Source organism: Typopeltis vanoorti, chromosome 8 (assembly GCF_054136105.1).
Source record: "Typopeltis vanoorti isolate ZY-2024b chromosome 8, IOZ_Tvanoo_1.0, whole genome shotgun sequence".
Classification (NCBI taxonomy): domain Eukaryota; kingdom Metazoa; phylum Arthropoda; class Arachnida; order Uropygi; family Thelyphonidae; genus Typopeltis; species Typopeltis vanoorti.
Genome location: NC_143556.1, coordinates 61,823,397 through 61,848,253, shown reverse-complemented (window position 1 = coordinate 61,848,253; position 24,857 = coordinate 61,823,397). Strand labels below are relative to the sequence as shown.

The 24,857-nt window shown below is 37.0% G+C and overlaps 1 protein-coding gene across 7 annotated transcripts in view; it reads left to right on the top strand.

The window, feature by feature from the left end:
* The window catches only part of LOC150104038 (kynurenine aminotransferase-like), a 228,184-nt gene that overhangs the window by 125,800 nt on the left and 77,527 nt on the right, over positions 1 to 24,857 (top strand). For all 7 annotated transcript variants that reach the window (XM_090396692.1, XM_090396693.1, XM_090396695.1 and 4 more), the window contains one exon: positions 7,612 to 7,732. In XM_090396692.1, the coding sequence (XP_090252818.1) occupies positions 7,612 to 7,732 (121 nt within the window). The remainder of the gene's footprint in view (positions 1 to 7,611; positions 7,733 to 24,857) is intronic.

The following is a 24,857-nucleotide window of genomic DNA, read 5'->3' as shown; positions in this document are numbered from 1 at the left end:
AACCAGGAGACCAGATCTGCACACAATAGTTCAAGTGAGGTCTTATCAAGGCCTCGTAATGAAGCAAAATAACATCCTTATCTTTACATGTGAACGTTCATTTCAGCTTTGCAATTATCTTTTGAGTTGTATTTGCAATCTTTGCCACATGGCCTAAACTTCAACTTCCTATCTATTAACACTCCAAGATCTCTAGCCTTATCAGTTTCTTCTAGCCTAATCCCACCAATATAATACGACATTGGATATCTAATCATTCCGAAGTGAATGACTTTACATTTACTGAACATTGAACTGACACCTATGTTCCCATGCCCACAATTCCAGCCTATTCAAATCATTCTGCAAAGACTGCATATCAGCAGCATTCCTGATTACCCTACCTATCTTTGCATCATCAGCAAATAACTATATGTCACTTGTCAAATCCTTCCCAATATCATTAATGTACAAATTGAATAATACTGGACCAAGCTCCGATTCTTGTGGTAGACCACTTGTTACCTTAAACCTTGCAGACTCAGATCTCCTATACCACTTTTTGATCTGTCAGTTAGCCATCCTCTTATCCATGCTAATATAGTATAACCCAAATCCGTTTTCTCCAATTTATTCAGCAGTCTGCCATGCTGTATTCTGTCAAAAACCTTAGCAAAATCCAAAAGTATCATGGTGTATCCATTCCCCTTGTCTAGTTCAATGGTAACATTGTTATAGAATGTGAGCAAGGTACTAAACATGACCTTCCCTTAGTAAACCCATGTTGTTCATTGCAAAGTAGAGATTCACTGTCAACTCATTTCTGAATGCAGGCCCTAACCAATTTTTCCAAAATCTTTACCACTACTCCTGAGATACTAATTGGTCGATAGTTGGTCTTTTTACTACCCTTGTGCAATAGAATTACCATACATTCCTTCCATTCCTGCAGAATCTTCCCTGTTCTGAGACTCATATTAAACATCCTGGTCGAAGGAATGGCCAGTTCAGCTGAACACTCTTTTAGCACACATGCTGATATTCCATCAGTCCCTATTGCTGAATTCTTATTCAGTTTGTGCAACAGCTCTAATACCTTGGCCTCACACACCTGTGTTTCTTCATCTAGTGGAGAGGTAACAGTGAGCTTAATGTTGCATTCACCAGGTTGATAGCTTTTAACGAAATGGGCACTCATTAACTGAACAACCTCCTCTGCATCTGTAACCCTCACGCCATCTGGATTTAGAAGAGTTATTCTTTCATATCATTTTTTCTTTTACTTGCAGCATATCGATAGAATTCTTGTGGGTTGTCTTTAGCATGCAGAGCCAGTTTCTTTTCATGATCAGACTTTGCTTTCCGTACAACAGGTGTGACTATTCTAGCCTGCTGCTTATAACATTCATAATGGACATCATCCTTATGCAAATGGTATTCCTTCCACATCGTCCTTTTCTTACGAATCTCTTGCTTAATAAGATTACACATCCATTTGACTCCTACTCTATTTGTTCTTCGAATTTTTGGGACACATTAAATGATATTGCATCATTTAAGTATTGTTTAAATGCTTCCCATGCACTGTCGATATTCTTTCCATCCAGCAACCGATCCCATTCCCCTGATCTCAGTATACTCCTCAGTTGGTCATAATTTCCTGCTTTGTAGTTCAGCATGTAACCTTTTCTGAATGGAGCATTCATAAACTTAATCACTTCCCAAGTGAGTACCGCATGATCACTGTCTCCAACTGGAGGCAGAATAGTTACGTCTTTAACTGAAACGCCTTCTGATACTATAATCAAATCTAACACTCTTTGACCTCAAGTTCCTTCTGTCACATGATGCTTGAGGAAGTTGTCCTGCAACAGCTCAATAAATACATTTTCATTCTTCTCGTGAGATTCTACTGTTACCCAATCAGTATTTGGATAATTAAAGTCTCCCATTATAATTACTCTTTTTGCACTCATCTTTTCTATTTGGTGATGCATTTCTTCATCACCAGCAACCAATCCACCAAGTCTGTAACAACACTCCACTATGTAATTTGTCTTGTTAGATTCCACCTCATACCAGATGGCTTGAAACTCACTGCCACATGAAATATTGTTAGTGGTATTACTACATTCATAGGTCTCAACTCTAACTGGATTCAAGTCATCTGATATCATTAGCAGCATGCTCCCTCCTCTCCTATCCACTCTATCCTTCCTAAAAATACTGTACTCATGACACTCGATACCAGTTAGTAGGTCTGATTCTGATAGCCAGGTCTCACTAATTCCTACAATCTGAGGTCGCAAAATATTGACTAAGACAACAAACTCTACCCTTTGTTTTTGATACTCCTAGCATTTATGTATACTCTTGTTTGCAGTCTGCCTGACACAGTTGAACAACTTGCAGATCTCTATTCTTCTCTAATGCCTTACACCTGTAGCATCTTTGCACACATATAATGGGTCAGAACTGGATGAACACAAACCCGAAATCGTTCTCACCTCGTCAACATTTCCATGACAAAGCCCATTCCCGTCATTAACACAGTTATATACCATTGTTGCTCTTACACTCACATTCACACCATTCCTCCCTTTATAATTTAGTTTCCCTGACTCTCTGTGTTAGGTCTCATACCAGTTATTAGTTTTCCAGACTCCTGATACCAAACACATTCAGGTGTAGGCCATCCCTCTTATACAAATCCAATCTTCCCTCAAACTCACTCCACACATCCAAAATCTCATATCCATTCCTTCTACATAGCCTATGCTTCGAATCATTTGCCATCATAGCCCTTCTTTTTAATTCATTTTTATCATAGTGAGGTAAAATGCTAACGATTTTGACTTTCTCACTCTTCACTCTCGCTTCTTCCAGCAACCCTTTCATGTCCTCTCTCATACTGAACTTATCGCCAGCTAAATCATTCGTACCTACTACAACTACGATTTCGTTTACTTTTCTTTTCTGTTTTTCAATTACTTGAGTTATATTTTTAATTTTGCAAAAAAGTATTAATCCAAAACTGGTTTGTAGAAAAAAAGCTAAAATTTACTAATTATTTTTAGCGATTTTTATTGTTTCATGCACATCTTTTGCACATTAATTTGTTTGATCTTGTGTTAGCAACAGCGGTGCTAAGTGTTAGCAACAGTGGTGCATCACAGTTTTTTGTCAGTCGGTTTACAATTAATACTCGTGTGCCTCAATATATCTTGTCTATATTAACATATTTTAACTGGCAGTTTTTAAGGTTACAAAAGTTATATGGCACATCTGAACTTTTATGTGAAAAAATTGGTGCATGGAACGTAAAAGGTTGGCCACCCCTGGTATAGACCATCAGGCTTTAATAAAGCCACATCTGGAGTGCTGTGCACAGCTCTGGACTCCTGGATTCCGTGGTAGTCAAGTTGTGGAGAGAATCCAGAAGCGAGGGACAAAAATTGTGGCAGGTCTGTGGAATGCTCCTTGTGAGAATAGATTGACAATCCAGTTCTTTAAAAATTAGCTGATAGATGAAAAAGAGGAGAAATGATAGAAGCATTTAAGTTATTAAGAGGATTTTATAAAATTGATGCTAAAGACTAATAAAAAAAAATCAGAACTCCCTGGTGGACACAGGAAGTTAAAGAGGCAGTGAAGGAAAAGAAGAAAGCATATCAAAAGTTCCTGGCAAATAAGTCAGCTTTTACTCTTACAGAATACAGAGACAAATGTAAGAAAGCTAAACAGTGTGTAAAACTAGCTAAACAAAAGTCATGGGAGGACTTTGGCAAGAACATACAAAACAAATATCAAGAAGGTGGCAAGATATTCTGGAGGTTGTTGAAGAAGCTTAGGAATGGAGGAAAGAGTGCTGTAAAAGGAATTAGAGATGATAAAGGTGAAATGAAAACAGGAGAAAAAGATATCCTTGAAGTATGGAGTAATTACTTTGAAAAACTGCTAAATGAAACAAGCAGTGATGACAGCACAGTGATAAAAAACACTGACCAGGCATGCAGTCAGGAATACATATCCATACTTGAAGTAGAAAAAGCCATCAAAGGCTTGAAATGTGGAAAGGCAGCAGGAGTAGATGATATTCGACCAGAAATGCTGAAGTATGGTGGTATAAGAGTCTTACAGTGGCTGCACTGCATAGTTCAGAAAGCCTGGACAGAGGGACGAATTCCCGATGATTGGAGTAGAGCTCTCATAGTACCCATATATAAAAAGGGAAATAAAACTGAATGTGAGAATTACAGAGGTATTTCCCTACTGAGTGTTCCTGGCAAGATCTATGCAAGTATACTTGAGAAACGGTTGAGAAGAATTGTGGAAGAAAAGCTTGGTAAAGAACAAGCTGGATTCAGGCCAAATAGAGGCTGTCAGGATCAGATCTTCACTTTACGACAAATAGTCGAGAAAGCATGGGAATATAACAAAGATCTGTATTTAAGTTTTGTCGATTTGGAAAAGGCATATGACAAGGTGCCAAGAGAGAAGCTATTCAATACGCTGCAGTTATATGGTGTCAATGGGGCATTATATCAAGCAATACTTAGTCTTTATTTGAGTTGTGAGTCAGCAGTTAGAATTGAAGGAAGTACAGGAAGATGGTTTAATGTTAAATCTGGTGTGAGACAAGGATGTACATTATCCCCTCTGTTATTCATTATCTATATGGATCACATTATGAAGGAATGTGGTATTAAACCTGATATCAAAATTGGAGATGTTAATGTCAGCTCTTTGCTTTATGCGGATGATGTTATACTTCTAAATAAATCCGCTACAAGTCTGCAAGATTCTCTGACTAAATTGAATAGCTGTTGTAATAGATATGATATGAAGGTCAGCAATAAAAAGACAAAGACAATGAAAATAGGCAGAATCATTGAAAATGTCAACTGTGTTGTGAATGGAGAACCTGTGGAACAAGTAAAACATTTCAGCTACTTAGGCACAATTTTTACTGAAGATGGTAAACTAAATATAGAAATAGACAACAGAATCAGCAAAGCTGGTATGGTGGGAAGTCAAATGAATAAATTCATATGGAATAAGAAAGAAATTAGTCTGAACACTAAATTAGCTGTATACAAGACTGTGTTCAAACCAATTTTAACTTATGGATCTGAGAGCTGGGTCAGAAGTAAAACACTTGACCAAAGACTAGAGACCGCAGATATGAGAGTCCCGAGAAAGATTAGCGGTGTGAACAGATGGCATCAATGACAATATCATATTAAAAATGAGGATATTAGGAAAGAACTTGACATTGTCAGCATCCAGGAATGCGTTAGCAGAGCTAATCTCAGGTGGTATGGTCACTTAAACAGAATGGGCGTAGGAAAGATTAGCAAAACAAGTGTTCTCTGCCAGGTTGGCAGCAAAACGACCCAGAGGAAGACCAAGATATAGGTGGATTGATACGGTACAAAGTGCTTTAGACGATAGAAATATAAGATCTAATAATGTTGGAGTCTTGACAAGTAACAGACTGATTTGGAGGAAAATTGTAGATAGGAAGTTAGTAATGATGTAATTTTTTCATGTAGTACTGTCCTGTACACCCCTTGAGGGTACATGGCAGGAATTTGATGATGATGACTTTTTTTTTTCAGTACATGGCAAAAAGGAAGAGAACAAGGGGTCACTAGTAAAAGTTATATGAGAGTGTGGTTACCAAGGGTGTTAGGACTAGATTTTTTGCTTGAAGGGTGGTGAACAAGTGAAACTGGTTGCCAGAAATGGTTGTGGGTGCTTCATCAGTGAATGAGTTTAAGGAGATGTATGATAGGTATTGTGCAATTGATGGCTAGTGTGTGAATAAATGGATCTCCCACAATGATTTTTTGACTCCATAGAGTTACCTGTATAATAATAATATCACTGAGCAACAAGCTACTATCACTTTAAAGTTAGCAGTAGAAAGGACAATAGTTGGAAAACTCTTATTCTTTAATCGTGGATCAACCCTTGCCAGTAATGATGTCAGTACTGTCAATAATAAGTTACTAGACTGTTAAGAAAAATAATAATCATCCAAAGAAGAAAAACATATATTATGCAAATATTATTGCTGCTATTTAATGGTGGTGCCAGTATTAAAGGTAGGTAGCTGTTCAGTCAAGAAATGACAGTGTCATTTTCTTGAAAAAAACAATTTTGCTAGCAATGAAAACAAGTAATGAATTTAACTTTAGAACGAGCATGTGAAGTGGACTGAGATTGGTAGAGCAGATGTAAAGAAGACTCGTTTTGTTATTTTCATAATAATGGAAGAAAAGGAGCATGCTTGTTGTTTGTATCAAAGAGAGACAAGCTCAATCTTGGAGAACTTTAGTTACTACTACTGGTTTTTACTTTAAAGTAGTAACTAAAGTTACTACTTTAGTTACTACTATCTATATATACTCTTGGCATGTTTGCCAAGAGTATACATGTAGATAACATCTTCCTAATCTGGAATCATGGACCTGAGTCTTTAAAGAATTTCCTAGACTATCTTAACAGTCAACACCCAGAAATCCAATTTACTGCAGAATTAGAGATTGATGGCTCTCTTCTGCTCTTAGATGTCAAACTCACTCACACCCACCAATAGATATCTCCATGTCACAGGCCCATTACTATTGAAGTTTCATTAACTTCAATACAACAGCCTGTGTGGCTCGGTGGAAGTGGTGTTTACACTCCTCAGCGCTAAACCGCCTGAAGATAGACTTTGAGTTCAAGTCTAGTCGCTGAATAGAGAAACTTTTACTAAGCCTTTTTTCGACCGGTTCCTGAGTTAGTCGATCTCTGGCACAGGCAAGCAGGTTTTTACTCCTGGAAACTCAGGTTTTTCATTCCGTAAACTCAAGAAAATCGACTGTAGAACCCACACTATTTCAGACATTAAAAATATTGCATTAGGAATTAGGGACCAAGAGATGGTGGCACTTGTTGAGCTGTATCTTCACTGTGGGCTGCTTAATTAGTGATAACCTTGGGTCAACTATCTCTGATTGGCTACCAGTGGAGATTGAACTGCCCACTCAGTCTCCAAAAGTTAGATAGGGCTAAAACGGCCTTGCCTACTCCCTATATGGGAATAAAAAGGGGTTTGCTGTTTTTTTAATAACTTCAGTATATGGATGGGCCACTGCAATTGCAGATACATGTCATTGGATTAACTTTCTGTTAATACTGATAAAGATATTTTTGCCTGCTGTCCCACCCAAATGTCAGTCTGTTCCTGTACTGAAGTTATACTTGCTGGCTCTTTGTAGTATTCAGAGCTAGACTCAGTTCTTCAAAGCAGAGTATGTTGAACTGTAATTGAGTATAAATTACTGGTATGTTTCTGAAGCTGTTAGTTGGTTATTCCTAAAAATAGTATACCCATTACACTCGATCCCACTTACCACGATTATGATAGCCAGGTTTCACTAATGCCAACGATCTTAGGCCACATCATATTCAATAAAGCAACAAAATCAACCTCTTTGTTTCTAATGCTCCTGGTATTTGTGTATAGACATAATAAATTATCACCTAGCGTATTCTTATAATTAGATATGCAATCTATTTGACCTTGTTGTAGAACTTTCTCTTTTATTTATTTTTGAATATCTCTATTTTTTTTTTTAGGTTTTTACAAGATCAGAACTAGAATACATTGCAACTTTATGCAAAAAGCATGATGTTATTGCTGTAATGGATGAAGTATATGAATGGATAGTATATCATGGCTGTGAGCATATTCGAATGGGTAAGAATATCTTGTCCTTCTTTAATTAAATGTATTAGTGTATGCTCAGTCCCACCTTTTAAAATAGTACCTATTCTATCAGTTTATACTTATTTTTACTTATGTGCTTTTTTTTAATGCCAACGATGAGTATTTACACATCATTTAAAGCACAGAAAGTGATACATAGTACATTCTATTATTAACCATCATATATGGTTGATAACAAAAAAGTAGTTTGTGAAATTCCCTCTGTAGTCGGAAATAGTCTTAGCTTGTTATAAAAAAAAAGTATAAATAATTAATGGTTATCATTAATGATCAGATCCAAATTTTGTAATTACAACTGAGATTTATACCAAGAGGTATGAATCTTAGTTGCAATTCAGATATTAAGTATTTTTCTTTCTAGTATTTTTCCTTCTTTTTTTTTTTTTAAAAAAAAAAAGTTCTGAGACAAGCTGTGATAGGCCCTTAAGCCTAACATGAAAGGGAAGATGGGGTGAGAAGGCTTAACAAAATTGATTTAGTTATTCACTTATCTTAGTCTCAGAAATAAGTAAATTGTAAAAAAACCAAAAGAAACATTTTTTAAATTAATATTAAAAAAACATGAAAAAACACTATCTGATCAAACATATCATTATTATTAACATCTGACCTCCATGGAGTCAGTGATTCATCATGGAAGGTACACCTCAGCACACAGTGCTCATCCAACCGTGCTTTAAACTGATTCAATGTGTCTACATTCACAACACACTCAGGCAATGCATTCCACTCATCAACCATGCACAGAACCTGCACCTCACTCCTCTGCTCACACCCTCCTTATATAGTTTCGTGATGGCCTCTTGTTCGACCACCCTCTACCATTCCACGAAAAATTTTTTCCATGTCAACCCCTAACTAGCTTATATGCTCAATCATATCCCCCCCCCACACTTCCTCCTATTTACAGGCTCTGCAACTTACATTCTCTCAATCTTATTTGTACTGCACATTCCAAAGACCACTGACCACCTTTGTAAATCTTCTCTGGACCCCTTCCAACATATCCTCATCACTATGAAAACTCAGTGACTAAATCTGTGCACAATAATCCTAATCATATGAGGCCTGATCAAGGCCTTGTATGGATTATACAATGACATCAGAACTTCTCTATTTCTGCATGTTAGGGTTCTCTGCATCATTGCAATTATCTGATGTGACATCTTTACAACTTATGCAATGTGGCCACTGAAGTCCAGCTCCTTGTCCACAATCACTTCTAGATCTCTCATCTGTTCTACTTCCTTTCAAGTTTTCCCACCAAGTTTATACTTGCATCCTATCGTTGCTTACCAAATCTCAAAACCTTACACTTTTCAACATTGAACTGATAGTTTCACTTACCTGCCCATTCATACAATCTATTCAAGTCCTCCTGTAAGGCCATAACATCCTCTTGACTTTGAATTGCTCTCCCCAGTTTGCATCATCAGCAAACTGCTGCATGTTTACTACCTAAACCCATTCCAATCTCATTAACATACAAATTGAACAACAATAATCCCAAAATGACCCCTGTGGCACACCACTAGTGACCTTTCTCTTTCAGGATACCATACCTCCACATACAACTTACTGATACCTATCTGACAGCCAGTTACTAATCCAATTCAGAAGTCTGTTATCCAATCCCATCTCTTTCAGTTTATTTAAGAGCTTGTCGTATTGCAATCTATCAAAAGCCTTTGCAAAATCCAAGTACATACACCAATATATATGCATCTCTCTGTCCAAGGTATGTCACTTTGTTATAGTACATAAGTAAGTTAGTGAAACATGATCTTCCCTTTAACAAATCCATGCTGATAACCACAGAGAATGCTACTGTTATCAACCCATTTCTGTATCCTACCTCTCATCAATCTCTCCAATACTTCACAACTCCAGATATACAGACCGACCTATAATTTGAAACTACAACCTTATCACCACCTTTATGCAGTGTAACAATTTTACCCTCCTTCCACTCCCTTGGAATCTGTTCTGTTGCAAGACTTTTATTAAACAGGCATGCCAATGCTACTGGCAATTCTCTGGAACATTCCCTTAAGATGTGTGGTGATATGTCATCAAATAATATCTCCTTATTGACATCAAGTTTATTTATTTCCTCAAACACCTCCTGCTCGCTTACAATTAAGCCATCTTCTCCTATGTCCTTAAGTTCCTCATGAATCCACCCTGATCAGAATGAAACACCCTTATAAATTGATCACTGATTACCTTAACAATGTCCTGCAGCAGTTACTGTTCTACCACTTTCATTCATTAACATCATCTTACCATGATCATTCTTCCTTCTACTTGCCGCATATCTAAAAAAAACTCTCTAGGATTTTTCTTTGCCTGATTTGCCAATTTCTACTCATACTCTACTTTTGTTTTCCTTACTAACTGAGTCACTATCCTAGCTTGTTCTTTATACCCTTCATGTAAATGATTATTACCATTATTCATCTTGTACTTCCTCCAAAGTACTTTCTTTTTCCAGATTTCATGCTTAAGCTCCACATTCATCCATTTTACACCTACCTTATTTTTGACCTTCGGAATACATTCAGACATTGATGCTGTTATATATTTCTTTATCAGTTCTCATGCATATGTTATATATTTCTTTATCAGTCCTTAGAGCTGAACTCCTCGTTCCATGTTATAGCTCCAAGCTGTCTCCTAACTCTGTCATAATCACCAGCCTTATAATTCTGCATATATCCTTTCCTCAGAAAAGTCTGTATATGACTAGCCACAACACAGGTGATCACTTCATGATCACTCTCACCAACTGGAAGAAACTTTGAAACCCCTCTCACAATTACATCCTCTGATGAAATGATCAGATCTAGAACTCTCGATCTTTGCATGCCCTCCTTTATGTGCTGCATGTGATAGTTATTTCTGGACATCCCTTCTTAGTAGTGGATATGGCTGATACATCAGGGCCATGGCTCATATGGATATAAACGAACATGGTCTTACAGTCTTTATAGATAAATATTAACAGTAAAATGAGTCATAGTGAAGCATTCATTGACTTTTGACGTGGCACTGTCACAGGATGTCACTTTTGCAACAACTCAAGTAGGGAAATTTATGGTCTGCTGCATCTATCCCAATCAACTGTTGTGATATTATCATGAAGCGGAAATGCCCAGGAGCAGCAACAGCAGGAGTACAATCACAATATGGTAGGCCACATAAAATCTAGAGTGGGAGTGCTGAAGTTCATGGTGCAAAAAATCACATTTCATCAGCTGAAATACTCACTACTGAGTTCCAAATTCCCCTCTTGCAAACAACACCAGAAGTGTACATTGGGAGCTGAAGAACACAGGTTTTCATTGCTGCACACAGGCCTAATATCAGCAAAGGCTGATGACCAAGCATCAGGTGGAGTAGTTTAAAGCTTGCTGCCATTGGACTTTGGAGCAGTAGAGACACATTTTCTGGAATAATGTTCACAATCTGGCAGTCCAATGAATGAGTCTCAGTTTGGCAAATATCGAGAAAGATACTGCCTGGATGTGTTGTGCAAAGTGAAGATTGGTGGAGGAGGCATCATGGTCTGGGGCTGTTTTTCATGGTTTGGGTTGAGTCCCCTAATTCCAGTGATTGGGAATCTTAATGTTGCAGCAAGGTTTGTGCAGCTAGCACCTCCTTCATTTAAGATTACATCAGTAAACTGGTTTCCACTGGTTGGCTGTCATGTAGTTCATGGAATCAAATCTGTTGGTAACACTTTAGAAGGCTTCCCTTCTAAAGAGGTGTATAGGATATGATAGTACTACATGAAAAAGTTACATCATTACTAACTTCTTATCTACAATTTTCCTCCAAATCAGTCTGTTAAATGTCAAGACTCCAATATTATCAGGTCTTATATTTCTGTCTTCTAAGGCACTTTTTTACTGTATCAATCCACCTATATCTTGGTCTTCCTCTGGGTCTTTTTCCTACCAACCTGGCAGAGAACACTTGTTTTGCTAATCTTTTCTCTCCCATTCTGCTTAAGTTGACCACATTTGATATTTTCAGCATCCAGGAATGCATTAGCAGAGTTAATGCATTCCTGGATGCTGACAATATCAAGTTCTTTCTTAATATCATTGTTTTTAATATGATATTGCCATTGATGTCATCTGTTCATGCCTCTAATCTTTCTCAGGACTCTCATATCTGTGGTCTCTAGTCTTTGATCAAGTGTTTTACTTCTAACCCATCAGATCCATAAGTTAAAATTGGTTTAAACACTGTCTTGTATACAGCTAATTTAATGTTTTGGCTAATTTCTCTCTTATTCCATATAAATTTATTGAGTTGACTTCCTACCATATTAGCTTTGTTGATTCTGTTGTCTATTTCCATATTTAACTTACCATCTTCACTAAAAATCGTGCCTAAGTAGCTGAAATGTTTTACTTGTTTTGTAAGTTCTCCATTCACAATGCAGTTGATATTTGCAATGTTTCTGCCTATTTTCAATGTCTTTGTCTTTTAATGCTGACCTTCATACCATATCTATTACAACAGTTATTCAATTTAGTCAAGGAATCTTGCAGACTTGTAGCAGATTTATTTAGAAGTATAACATCATCAGCATAAAGCAAAGAGCTGAGATTAACCTCCAATTTTGATATATCAGGTTTAGTACCACTTTCCTTCATAATGTGATCCATATAGATAATGAATAAGATGTACATCCTTGTCTGACACCAGATTTAACATTAAACCATCTTCCTGTACTTCCTTCAATTCTAACTGCTGCATTACAACTCAAATAAAGACTAAGTATTGCTTGATATAATGCCCCATTAACACCATACAACTGTAGCATTTGGAATGACTTCTCTCTTGGCACCTTGTCATATGCCTTTTCCAGATCTACAAAACTTAAATACAGATCTTTGTTATATTCCCATGATTTCTCAATTATCTGTCGTAAAGTGAAAATATGATCCTGAGAGCCTCTTTTTGGCCTGAATCCAGCTTGTTCTTCACCAAGCTTTTCTTCCACAATCCCTCTCAACCATTTCTCAAGTTACTTGCATATATCTTACCAGGAATACTCAGTAATGAAATGTCTCTGTAATTCTCATATTCAATTTTATTTTCCTTTTTATATATGAGTACTATGAGAGCTCTACCACAATCATCTGGAATTCGTCCCTCTGTCCAGGCCTACTCAACTATGCAGTGCAGCCACTGTACGATTTTATACCTCCATACTTGAGCATTCTGAATATCATCTACTCTTGCTGCCTTTCCACATTTCAGGCTTTTGATGGGTTTTTCTACTTCAGGTATGGATATGTTATTCCTGATTGCATGCCTGGTCAGTGTTTTTTTACCACTTGTCATCACTGCTTGTTTCATTTAGTAATTATGTAATTACTCCATACTTTAAGGATATCTTTTTCTCCTGTTTTCATGTCAACTTTATCATCTCTAATTCCTTTTATAGCACTCTTTTCTCCATTTCTGAGCTTCTTCAACAACCTCCAGAATATCTTGCCACCTTCTTGATAATTATTTTCTATGTTCTTGCCAAATTCCTCCCATAACTTTTGTTTAGCTTTCTTACATTTGTCTTTGTATTCTGTAAGAGCACAAGCTGATTTATTTGCCAGGAACTTTTTATATGCTTTCTTCTTTTCCTTCACTGCCTCTTTAACTTCCTGTGTCCACCAGGGAGTTCTAATTTTTCTATCCTTGCACACAACCTCACCACATGCCTTCTAGCTGAATCAATCAGTGTTTTTTTCAGGGCTTGCCACTGAATCTCCAAAGTTTGGTTCCTGCTCTAAAACTCTTTCATTTTTTCTTCAAAAATGTTTGTGTATTTTAGTCTACAGTTCACATCTGAGAGTTGCTCAACTTTTATTCTCTTTAAAACTTACTTATATGTTCTTCTTTTCAATATGAAATTCAATTTTATCCTGCTCAAGACTAAATGGTGATCACTTCCAATTTCAAATCCTGTGTACACTCTGGTGTCCTGCACTAGTGGGAAAACATCACTATCAACAATAACATAGTCAATGAGACTTTTCTTATTCCTTGCCTCTTCTCTCCATGTGAATTTGTGCACATTTTTATGTTGGAACATTGTGTTAGTAATAACCAGCCCATGTCCTGGGCAGAAATCAAATAGATATTTACCATTATTATTAGCTTTGCTCTTTTCTCCAAATTTTCCCCAAATATTTTTGTATGTTTGATAATCATTTCCTAGTCTGCTATTTAGGTCCCCAACAAGGACCACCTTTTCCTTTTTCATTGTGTCAGTTGCTTTCTCTAAAGTCTCAAAAAATGCCTTCACTTCTACCTTAGTAGTACCTTTTGTGGGGACCATAGGCACAAATAAGTTTCATTGTCCAGTTCCCTATTCTGATATTTGCTGACATCGCTCTACTTTAGACTGCCTGCCATTCAAGAAGATTAGCCTCATATTTAGTGTTGGATACAATGGCTACTCCTTTTCCTTGATTTTCATTGCTTGAATATAACATTTTGTATTTATTGCTCAGAAAGATCTCACCAGTTTTTGTCTTTTTTGTTTCAGTCACCCCTATTATGTCGATCTGGTACTTATCTTGAACTGTGGTAATGTTGAGTTGGGGTAAGTTTTAGGATTTGTTCCAGTAGCTGACTTTTTGCTGTCTGCTCTGGTTCCCTGGTGAATACAATGGGGGCCTTGTTTAACTGGGCAGCACCTCAGCCGGCATGAAATTCTGTCATATTGTACCATCATTTAAAATTTTGGTTTAAGCCAATAAGAATACAATTTGGTCGGCTAAATCCTAAATTGCCAACCCATCCCCGTCTGTTCAGTATCCAGGTAGATACCCTAACAGGGTGCACCACGAGAAGGTGAGGATTGGACATTAGGTCAGAAGTTCTGGCCGGTTCTCTGCATTCCTTTGAAGGCTATGTGGAGGTCTCCTCTCAGTTATATAGCTTTGATCTTTAAACACCCCATTCTACTACTTTTTACTCTGCCAGTTTGTGCCTGGAGAGAGAGAGAGAGAGAGTATAGGAACTCACGTGGAACATTGTTGAGGCTGCAATTGGATTGGGGTTTGGACTCTTCCTCTTTTCAGAGTCATGTCCACAAGTCCTTCATTGCTATTGCATGATCCTACACTATAAATTTTCCCAACATTTTAACATGAAAGACAGCATAAAAAATTTTATACTGTCTTTAGCATAAAATAATTTTAGCATAAAAATTTTAACTGCATTTTTGCAGTTAAAAGTATCTCACAAAAAGTAACAAAAAATTTTCAAAAAATATTAAAATTGCACAGGAAAATTGAGAAACAAATATCCAAGAAATTCAACAAAACTTCACATTAAAATAAAATCTTCACATAAACTTTATCACCTGTCGGCTTAATACCAACATCAGTTATGTGCACCACACCACTCACTGATATCTAAACCCAATTTGTTGTTCATCACTAAACTTCAACTGGAATCCTCTGCAAGAACAGCACATACTTTTCACAGTATATCATGCATGATACCTTCTTTAAGAAGGATAGAAAAATGCACTTGGTCAGGTCTGATACCCCATGTCAAAAATTATCAGTCCTGAAAATCTCCTTTATATGAGCTCTTGTTTCTCATTTTGTTGCCTTCATTTGCTTGGAAATTTCAATGTACACATTTCCAGCTGCTTGCTCTTTTCTAACGTCAGAGTCAAAGCTGGAAGAGAAGCTGAATTATTTGCTGTCTGTAGTGATCTAACACAAATTGTTAACCTGCATAACAAAATGTCAGATAAGCCCATCATTTTCCCAACTTGCAGGACCTTTCTTAACCATCTCCCTCTATATACACTGTTAACAGTAGATCTCCTATTAGCAAATCTGACCACAACCTTTTCCCATCTTTATTTTTCATAGATTGTCTCCTCCTCACAGCTAGTCTTGCCTTGCATCCTATGACACTACAGTGCCACCAGTTAGGATGACCTTTAGATTTCTGTGCATCTTTTTCAAATTCTGATTTGTTATTTCTGTTCCCCTAATCCAAGCACTTGCTCTAATCTCATAATTGATGTTAGATCAACTGATCTAATCTAATAACTGAAATTGAAGTTATCATCATGTTATAACTTGATAATAACTGCAGTGAGTGCCTTTATTCCACATTTCGCTCAAAATCCCATATCCTTATCCAGGCCTTGGTTTTCCAACAAATGTGACAGAGCAATTCAAAAATAAGTTATTTTATGTGTGTGTGTATATTATTCTGGTGTTTATCTGTGGAAGTGAGACATGACAAAGACAAAAAAAAACAAACAAACAAAGATTGCATGTGGCTAAAGAGAGAAGAAAAAAAAAGAGAGGAAAAAAAGCCTTGGAGAGAAGAATGCTCCATATAACAAAATGGAATAGAATTAAAAATCATAGAATTAGAGAGATAAAGATAACTGGAATGGAAAATATTGGGAAGTACAAGGGTGGTCTAAAAAGTTCTCAGCCTAACAATGAAAAAACGAATTTATAATTTCAAAATTATTTTTATTTTTCAACATAATCTCCCTTAAGACTAATACATTTATTCCAGCAATGCTCCAGCACCATTATCTCGTCCCTGTAGGGGTTCTCAGTAAGATCTGCAAAATACTCCTCTACAGCTGCAATCACATCTTGATTCCAAGAAAAACGCTAACCAGCGAGGAAGAGATAGAAGTCAGAGGGAGCCAAATCTGGGGAATAGGGTGGATGTTCCAACAATTCATAGTGCATATTCCTTAATTTTCCCATTGCCAAAACACTTTTGGGCAGGTGCATTGTCCTGATGAAAGATGATTTTTTTTCTTCTGCAAACCAAGTCTTTTCTCATGAATTTTTTTCATCTAGTCTGGTTAAAAGATCGGAATAATATTCCCTGGTTATTGTTTTATACTTTTCAAGATAATTATTAAACAAAATGCCTTTAGCATCCCAAAACACTAATGCCATGACCTTTCCTGCTAATGGAACCAACTTTGTCTTCTTTGGTGCTGAACAACCGGCTTCTGTCCACTGTTTTGACTGCTGTTTGGATTCTGGCATGTAATGGTGAACTTAAGTCTCATCCATAGTAATAAATCGACACACAAAATCAGTTTTATTCTTGTGAAAACACTCCAAGCACTGTTCAGAGATTTTCATGCGAGTGCGTTTTTGATCTGCTGTGAGCAAGCACGTCACCCATCTTGCACAAAGCTTTTTTCATATGCAATTCTTCATGCAAAATATATCCTACACGTTCTTTTGAAATGCCTGTAGTCTCAGCAATTTCATGCACTTTTGACTCGCTGGTCATCCAATACCATATTGTGCACTTGATCAATAATTTCTGGTGTTGTTACACTTTTTGGATATCCTTTACATGGATCATCTTCAAGGCTGGTATGGTCACGTTTAAACTCAGCAGCACATTTATTAATTGTCAAAAACGAAGGAGAGGAGTGCCCATAAACTTTTATGAACTTCGAATGAATTTCTTTTGCCGTTAAACTTTCTTTTACAAAGAATGTTATAACTGCACGATACTCAATTTTATCCATTTCAAGGGATACAGACAACACTTTTGCTTCAGACAACTGTATAAAACAATCTACTTGATAGAATGATTTGCAATTTCATATGGATTATGACAGATGTACCAACTTAGGAAAAAAATCTTGCTGATAGTGTTGCTATCTGTGGTCAAGGCCGAGAACTTTTCAGACCATCCTCGTGTTGTAAAGCATGTAAATGAAGATGAACTGGCTATATTAGTAGTAAAGATTAAGAAAAAAATGAGGGACAAAAATAAGCACCAAATGGATACCAACAAAAGGAAAGAGAAGTTGCTGAAGAACAAGATGGAGGGATAATCTCTACAGGCTTTTCATGAGATGATGGACATTGGCTCAAGACAGAAAGAAGTGAAAATTTAAAGTGATTAAAGTTAAACCACTTTAATAACTTACATGCTTTTATCATGTCCCTCTCTTATTCACCCATCAGCTAGTTTTTGAAGCCCATACTTTCAATCTATTCTCATAAGGAGCATTCCAAAGACCTGCCATAATCGTTGTCATTTGCCTCTGAATTCTCTCCACCACTTCTTTGACCCCACAGAAACCATGCAACCAGGTCTACTTGCAGTAGTCCAGATGAGGCCTTATTAAAGCCTTATAAAGGGGGGGGGGATGATAACCTCCTTATCCCCAAAGGTTTTAGTATGTTCTTCAACAACCACTACATAATCTGATGTACTGTTTTGGCTATCTTAGCAATATGTTCTCTAAACTTCAAGTCCATGTCTGCAATTACTCCCAAATCTCTGGCCTTATCAGTTTCTGGCAGTTCAACTTGTATTCTCTTCCCAAAAGCGAAGAGAACACATGCCCTTACACTTGGCCATGTTAAACTGGTAGCCCATTTACCTTTGTCTATACTGCCAGTCTATTTAAGTCATCATGCAGGATCTCTGTATTATCTTCATCGACTATTGCTCTTCCTGGCTTTGCATCATCAACAGACAACTGAATATTTCTCCCTAAATCATTTCCTATATCATTGGTGTACAAATTAAACAACAGAGGACTAAGTCCTGAGCCCTGCAGTTCTTCACTGGTCAAATCAGTTGGCCACTGGTTTTACCACTTTTTGATATCTGTCCATCAGTCAAACCTCTGATTCAAATCACCAGCTTCATATCCATCCTCCTTTGCTCCAATTTATGTAACAGACTTCTACTTGGAATCCTGTCATGTGCTTTAGCAATGTCCAACAACACTATCACTGAGTGGACATTTCCTTTGTCCAGCTCAATTGTTACTTTATTACAAATAATAAGCAATTACTTAAATTACTAAATCAAGGCTTACTCTTCACAGAACCATGTTGTCCTCTATAAAGTATCATATTCCTCTCTATCCAGTCCTGAATTTTGTCTTTTACTAACCTCTCTGATACCTTAACCATTATTCCCATGATACTGATTGGTATATAATTTGCTACTTCTGTCTTAGAGTCTTCTTTCATATGTGCCACACCTATGGCATCTTTCCAGAAGCTATAGGTGTGGCACATATCCTCTGACAGTCTGGTCAGAGGATATGTGCCAATTTTCTTGCATATTCTTGCAACACATGGGCTGATATACCATCCAAATCCCATGTGTTGCAAGAAGATGCAAGAAAATTGGCACATATGAAAGGAGGCTCCAAGACAGAAGTAGCAAATTATATAACAATCAGTGTCATGGGAATAATGGTTAAGGTATCAGAGAGGTTAGTAAAAGACAAAATTCAGGACTGGATAGAGAGGAATATGATACTCTATAGAGGACAACATGGTTCTGTGAAGACCACCTGCTAAATCCTTAAAGTTCAGCAATATCTTAAGCACATGTGAGTGATTCTTCTACTTCTATACTTTGATTAGTCAGTTTGACATGTGGGACTTCTTCAAGTGTCATCCCCTAGAAGGAGGTTGGTAACCATGTCATGAAACTTTCTTTTCTTTCTTTTGCTGTTCTAAATAAAGAAGCAGAGAAAAAGATTAGAATCTTTCAAAATGTGGACCATCAGAAGAATGTTAAAAATATCATGGAAAATAAAACATTTATTTTCCATGATATTTTCAGCATTCTTTTGATGGTCCACATTTTGAAAGCTTCTCATTTTTTCTCTGCTTCTTTATTTAGAGTCCAAGTTTCACTGTTATAGAGAAGGCGTAATCAGATTTAGCACTTTATTAATCTTTTTCTTGTGTCCATATTAATGTCTGGATGTTAGAACAGTTTTCATATCAATAAAGGCTTTTCTTGCTATCTCTGTTCTTCTTTTTATTTCTTTAAGGGAATTTCCTCCATCTGTAAACATTTGTCCCAAATATATAAAAGACTGAAGCTGTTCAATTTTATTTTTGGTTAATAGTTATATTTAATTTCTTGTTTATTAGTCCTTTTGATATAATCATGCACTTTGTTTTCTTCAGGTTAATAATTAATCCCATGTCTAAGCTTCTGTTTAAATTTCTGTGACTAAGTTTTGAACATCATCTTCAGATTCAACTATAAGGACTGTATTATCTGCCTACCTGAAGTTTTTGAAGTTCCTTTTACATGCCACAGTGGAAGAACTCTGGAATTTCTTTTGGCCCCAGCAGCTGGCTTCCTCCCATAATTAGCTTTAACTTTCCTTAACATACAAGTCATTCCTCTTGCTTGTACCTTGTACTGTTCATGGACTTGCTGATCACATTTTATTTATGTTCCCTCACAACTTTTTCTTTTTTCTGCAACTCCTGCTTAATGGTGCTCTTCATCCAGACCCACACCCACCTTCAATTCCTCCCCCCCCCCAATAAATAAAAACATTTTAGCTTCCCTGACTTTGCACTTCCAAACCCTCACTGAACAATGTTTTCTCAAGACACATAACTCAGAATCCATTCAAATGCAAATCATCTGTCTTATATAAGTCCTGTCCATCAAACTAATTCCACACATCTACAACCTCTACACCATTCCTCTTGCATACTGACTCATATGCAATCATATCTCTTTGTCTCAGCTCACCTCTGTCATAAGATGGAAGCAGACTTGCATTTACTTCCTCTCTTCTTACTCACTTGTACTAGCAGCCTTTTCATATCTTCTTGCATAGTGTGTTTACCACCGGCTAAATCCTTAATCTCGGAATTGGAGAAACACAAATTTGTTGCACTCTCCTCGAGCACTCCTCTTATCTTGGAATCCCATACAAAATTCAATCCTTATTCTCTCACTTTCATTCTTTCCCACCCTGCTTTCCCTTCCCTTCTGTTCTATACCCCACCAATCATTTCTCCAACCGTATCTTATATTTTATTCTGTGGAGAATGCAAGAGCATTATTTCACTCATTATCACCTTTCTTCATTTTTCACCAATTCATTTTTGCTATCATTCATACTGCATGCTCCTTTGCTTGCTTTGACTCTGCTTGTAGCAAACAACAACCTTGTCAGCATTCATATTTTTTCCTCTTTCATCCAACTCAAGCTCTAAAGAAGAAGAATATGGTATGGTGTAGCCAAATGATAAATCACGAGCTACTCCACACAGGATACTTGGTAGTATTACAGCATTAAGTGTACATTATTGCAACTTCATATCAGTAGTTTTTTTAAAGATTTATATTTCTGTCAAGCCTCCAGCAATTGTCAGATCTGGCATTATTCTACAGATAGCATCGATCTATCTAAATTTTGTGTTCTTCCTCTAGATCTTTTTCTATTGACATCACACTTCTCTTATTGCTAAACCTTTCCCATGTCTTTCACATTGATAATACTACATTAACTCTACTCTCAGATTCTTGAATGTTAATAATGTGAAGTTTCTTTCTAATATTTTCATTTTTAGCATTATTCTGTTATTGATATCAGCTGTTCTCTCCCTTCATTTTTCAAAAAGTTCACTCATATATGATCACTAGTCTTTGATCAACTATTTTATTTTATTTATTTATTTTTTATACATTTATTCTACACATGAAAGGCAGAAGAGCACATAGCAAATAGATGATGTGTAAGGTCAATACAGTAATGTATTGATATTCTTCTTGAACTGTTGAAAATTGTAGTCCTTAGGAAATGCTTATGAGGGAGACTGTTCCATAGAATCAAGGTGGAAGGAATGAAAGATAACTGGGAGTAGTAGGTTTGGTGAGTATGCAGTTCAACTATAAAAGGAAGTTGCACAGTTGTAGCATAAGTTCCTATAGCTCTGGCAGAAATAGGAGGCATAATGGATGCTAGTTCTGCTGAACAACGACCATGGAAATATTTGTAGAAAAGACACAATGCAGAAACTGATCTTTGGGAAAGTGGCTGAAGACAGTCTGTTAGAGAAGTGTCATTTATCAACCAGACTGCCCTTTTCTGAACAGCATGAAGAATTTTTAGGGAGATCTTAGCTACACCATCCCATACATGAGAACAGCATTCCAATGTTGGTCAGATTTTAGATTTATACAGAGTAAATAATAGTTGACAGAGAAGTGCCATCCTGACTTGAATGAATACCGACTTTTTTGGAAGCTATTGATGCTATAGAAGTGATATGCTTGTGTCAGGAAAGATTTGGAGTAAGAGGTGAGAGAGATTTGGTCTTGACTGCTGAACTCAGCATTATCAAAAGTAAATGGAAAAGATCTGAAGTCTGTTTTATGGGAAAACAAGCAGAACTGCATTTTGGAAATATTGCAAACTAGGTTGCTTTCACTCCAGTCAATGATACTGTGAAGATCACTGTTCAAGGCACTTATTGTAGATGATCTTAAAGTATGAGATGTTGGAGCACTGCAAGGTTTGTCATACAAGTAGGATGAGTGGGGTGTGCTCTCATCAGCAAAACTATGAATAGGGTTTGCAGCCAATGAAAGCAGGTTCTTTATATAAATCAGGAAGAGGGTGGGTGAAATGACAGAGCCCTGAGGGATACCAGCATTGACAGGAAAGTCTGAGGAGAGAACACCATTCACCATCACATGTAGGGATCAATCTGAGAGAAAACTGCAATGCTACAGATGGCATCCATTTACACAAGGTCAAAGACTGTTCAAATGATGGCAACTTGTAGAAAAGTCCTCAATGCCAGACCCTATGAAAAGCCTTGGAGATGTCAAGAGCAATGGCACAGGTTTCTTCAAACCTTTTCATGGAATGTGTCCAAATGTGATGATGTAGGCCAGGAGATCTGTGGATGTAGTGGCAAAATCTACTGGTGGTCTCTAATTAGATAGCATTTCTCAAGGTGTTGAAGAAGTTTACTGTTGATAACCTTCTACATTACTTTAAACAAGTCTGATTGAATTTAGACTTTGCCCTTTTCTAAGAAGGCAAGGGCAATATCTAAGATCGCCCTTTTGTGCTGCTTCCAGTTGTACTTTATGTTAATCTGTACCAACTCAACCAAACAACTCTGAGAACTAGTTGTCTGGTCGAGTTGTCCTCCTGGAATCCCAATTACTCATTGGGGATGATATTTAATTCTTTAGTGGTTTTCTGCAGTCTTGCTAGTATTACCCTCCTGGCTTCTTTTTCTTGGTTCTGGAATTAAGATTGCATCAGCTACTTTCAGTTGTGTTGGGAAGTAGTAATATCTTAATATTGTATTAATAATAGCAATGATGCATATTACTGCTTTATCTGGTGTGTGATGATTTACACTTCAACAAGGAATGTTGAAGTGTAAATCACATTTGGCTGGAGTTTTTGCATTTTAGCATACAACATGGTGAGCGTGTACTTTGCTGATGAAGTCTAGATCCATATTGCTGTAGTTGGGGACCACACTGCTTCTCTAGGATCTTGACAAAATCTTCAACTTTGTCTGTTTTGTGGTAAACCAGACCACATTCACCATACATTAGTGGGAGGGGGGGGGGTTATGACCTGTATGTAGAGCGTTGGTTATTTTCCAAAGTGTTTGGTCATCTGTGTTTAAGGACTGAAGTTTTGTCTGTCACTAATAATTTTGATACATTTTAAGTGTATATTAAACTTTATTCATAGTCTTGTTGGGCGATTTTTGATTGGTGTTCTGGGGCCAACATTCTGTGGTACTGCTCTTGTCTTTGTTCTTTCCAGAAAATGAGGTTTTTAATCTCCAGAAGCTGGTCAGAGTTTGTGCATGGCACATCTGTATCGACAGCTATTTAATGCAGTTATTTGCTTTTTCAAACTTGAAATTGAGTCACCGATTGTTGGAACTGGGCCAACAGGCATTACTTTTCCAGTTGACATTTGGAAGCTGATCTTGGATATTTTCATTGTGAGTTCATTCAGAGTAAAACTGGATTGTTGTCAGAGCTGAAGTCATCCATTGCACTTATTGGTATTGGTGTGCAATATTTTGAATATCACTGTGTCAAGAACATCAGGAAGTCCTGCCACATTGTAGTTTTTCTAAAGGTCTTAGAATCATAACATTCCTAGCGGTAGCATAGTCGTTGAGGGTTCTACTGTTTTTGTTCATAATTCTGTTGTTCCAGACTGGGTGTTTGACATTCATGTCTCTTGCTACCAGTTGCTTGGTTTGAGTATAGAATTTCAGTTAAGTCTGCTTTCTGTAACTGTTTGTTTGTTTTGGAGAGTTATTTATGGAGTATATTTTCATGGCCCTGCATTTGTAGTTTTGGACTTCCACCTTATGATTTCTGTATTGGTAGTGATGGAATTTACAATTTAATTGTGTTCTATATTGTGCTTGACAGCTGTGCCTTCCTCCCCAGGCATTAGACCATCATGGCAGCACAGAACAGTTCCTGAGCCTCGGATTGTTGACTGGTCAACATTAAATTGAGAATTGAGATTCCTGCATGAGGTAAGAATCTGGTCTTGGCAAGTAACTCTTATCTCTGCTTATCAAACATACACAAGAGATCGAGGGACATATAAGCATACTAGTATCTTGTGTGTGGTGCAGATGAGGACTAGAATAGAAGTTTATTGATTTTTATTATTATTATTATTATTATTATTATTATTTATTTATTTTTTTTTTGAAGAGGTGAATGAAATATAAGAGAAAGAGGAGAAGAGGGTTCAGTGTGTTTGCAGTTGTTTCAACAGACCCCAACAGAAAGTGGAGGCATGATGGTTGCTATCTCAATGGAGCAATGACCATTGAAGTGCCTGGAATGGACAATGTTGAAATACTACATCTGTGTGATAGAGGTTATTATTATTATCCTAAGACCTCATGGAGTCACAGACTCATGTAGGAGATCTCTTTTGTCATACACACAGCTCATCATACCGTGCTTAAATGCATTCCAGTTCTCTGCATACACCATGCTTTCAGGCAATGCATTCCAATCATTCACGACTCTCCATGCAAAAAAACCTATTTCTCACTCCCTTTCTCACATCCTCCTTATACAGCTTCCAGGGATGACCTTATGTTCTCCTACAATCTCTTACCATTTTATGAAAAACCCCTTCAACATTAATCCAATAACAATCTGTTACCAACTTGTATGTCTCTATCATATCATCCCTCTTCCTCCTATCCACTAGAGGTTGAGACAAATCACATTGTCTCAACCTTTCTTC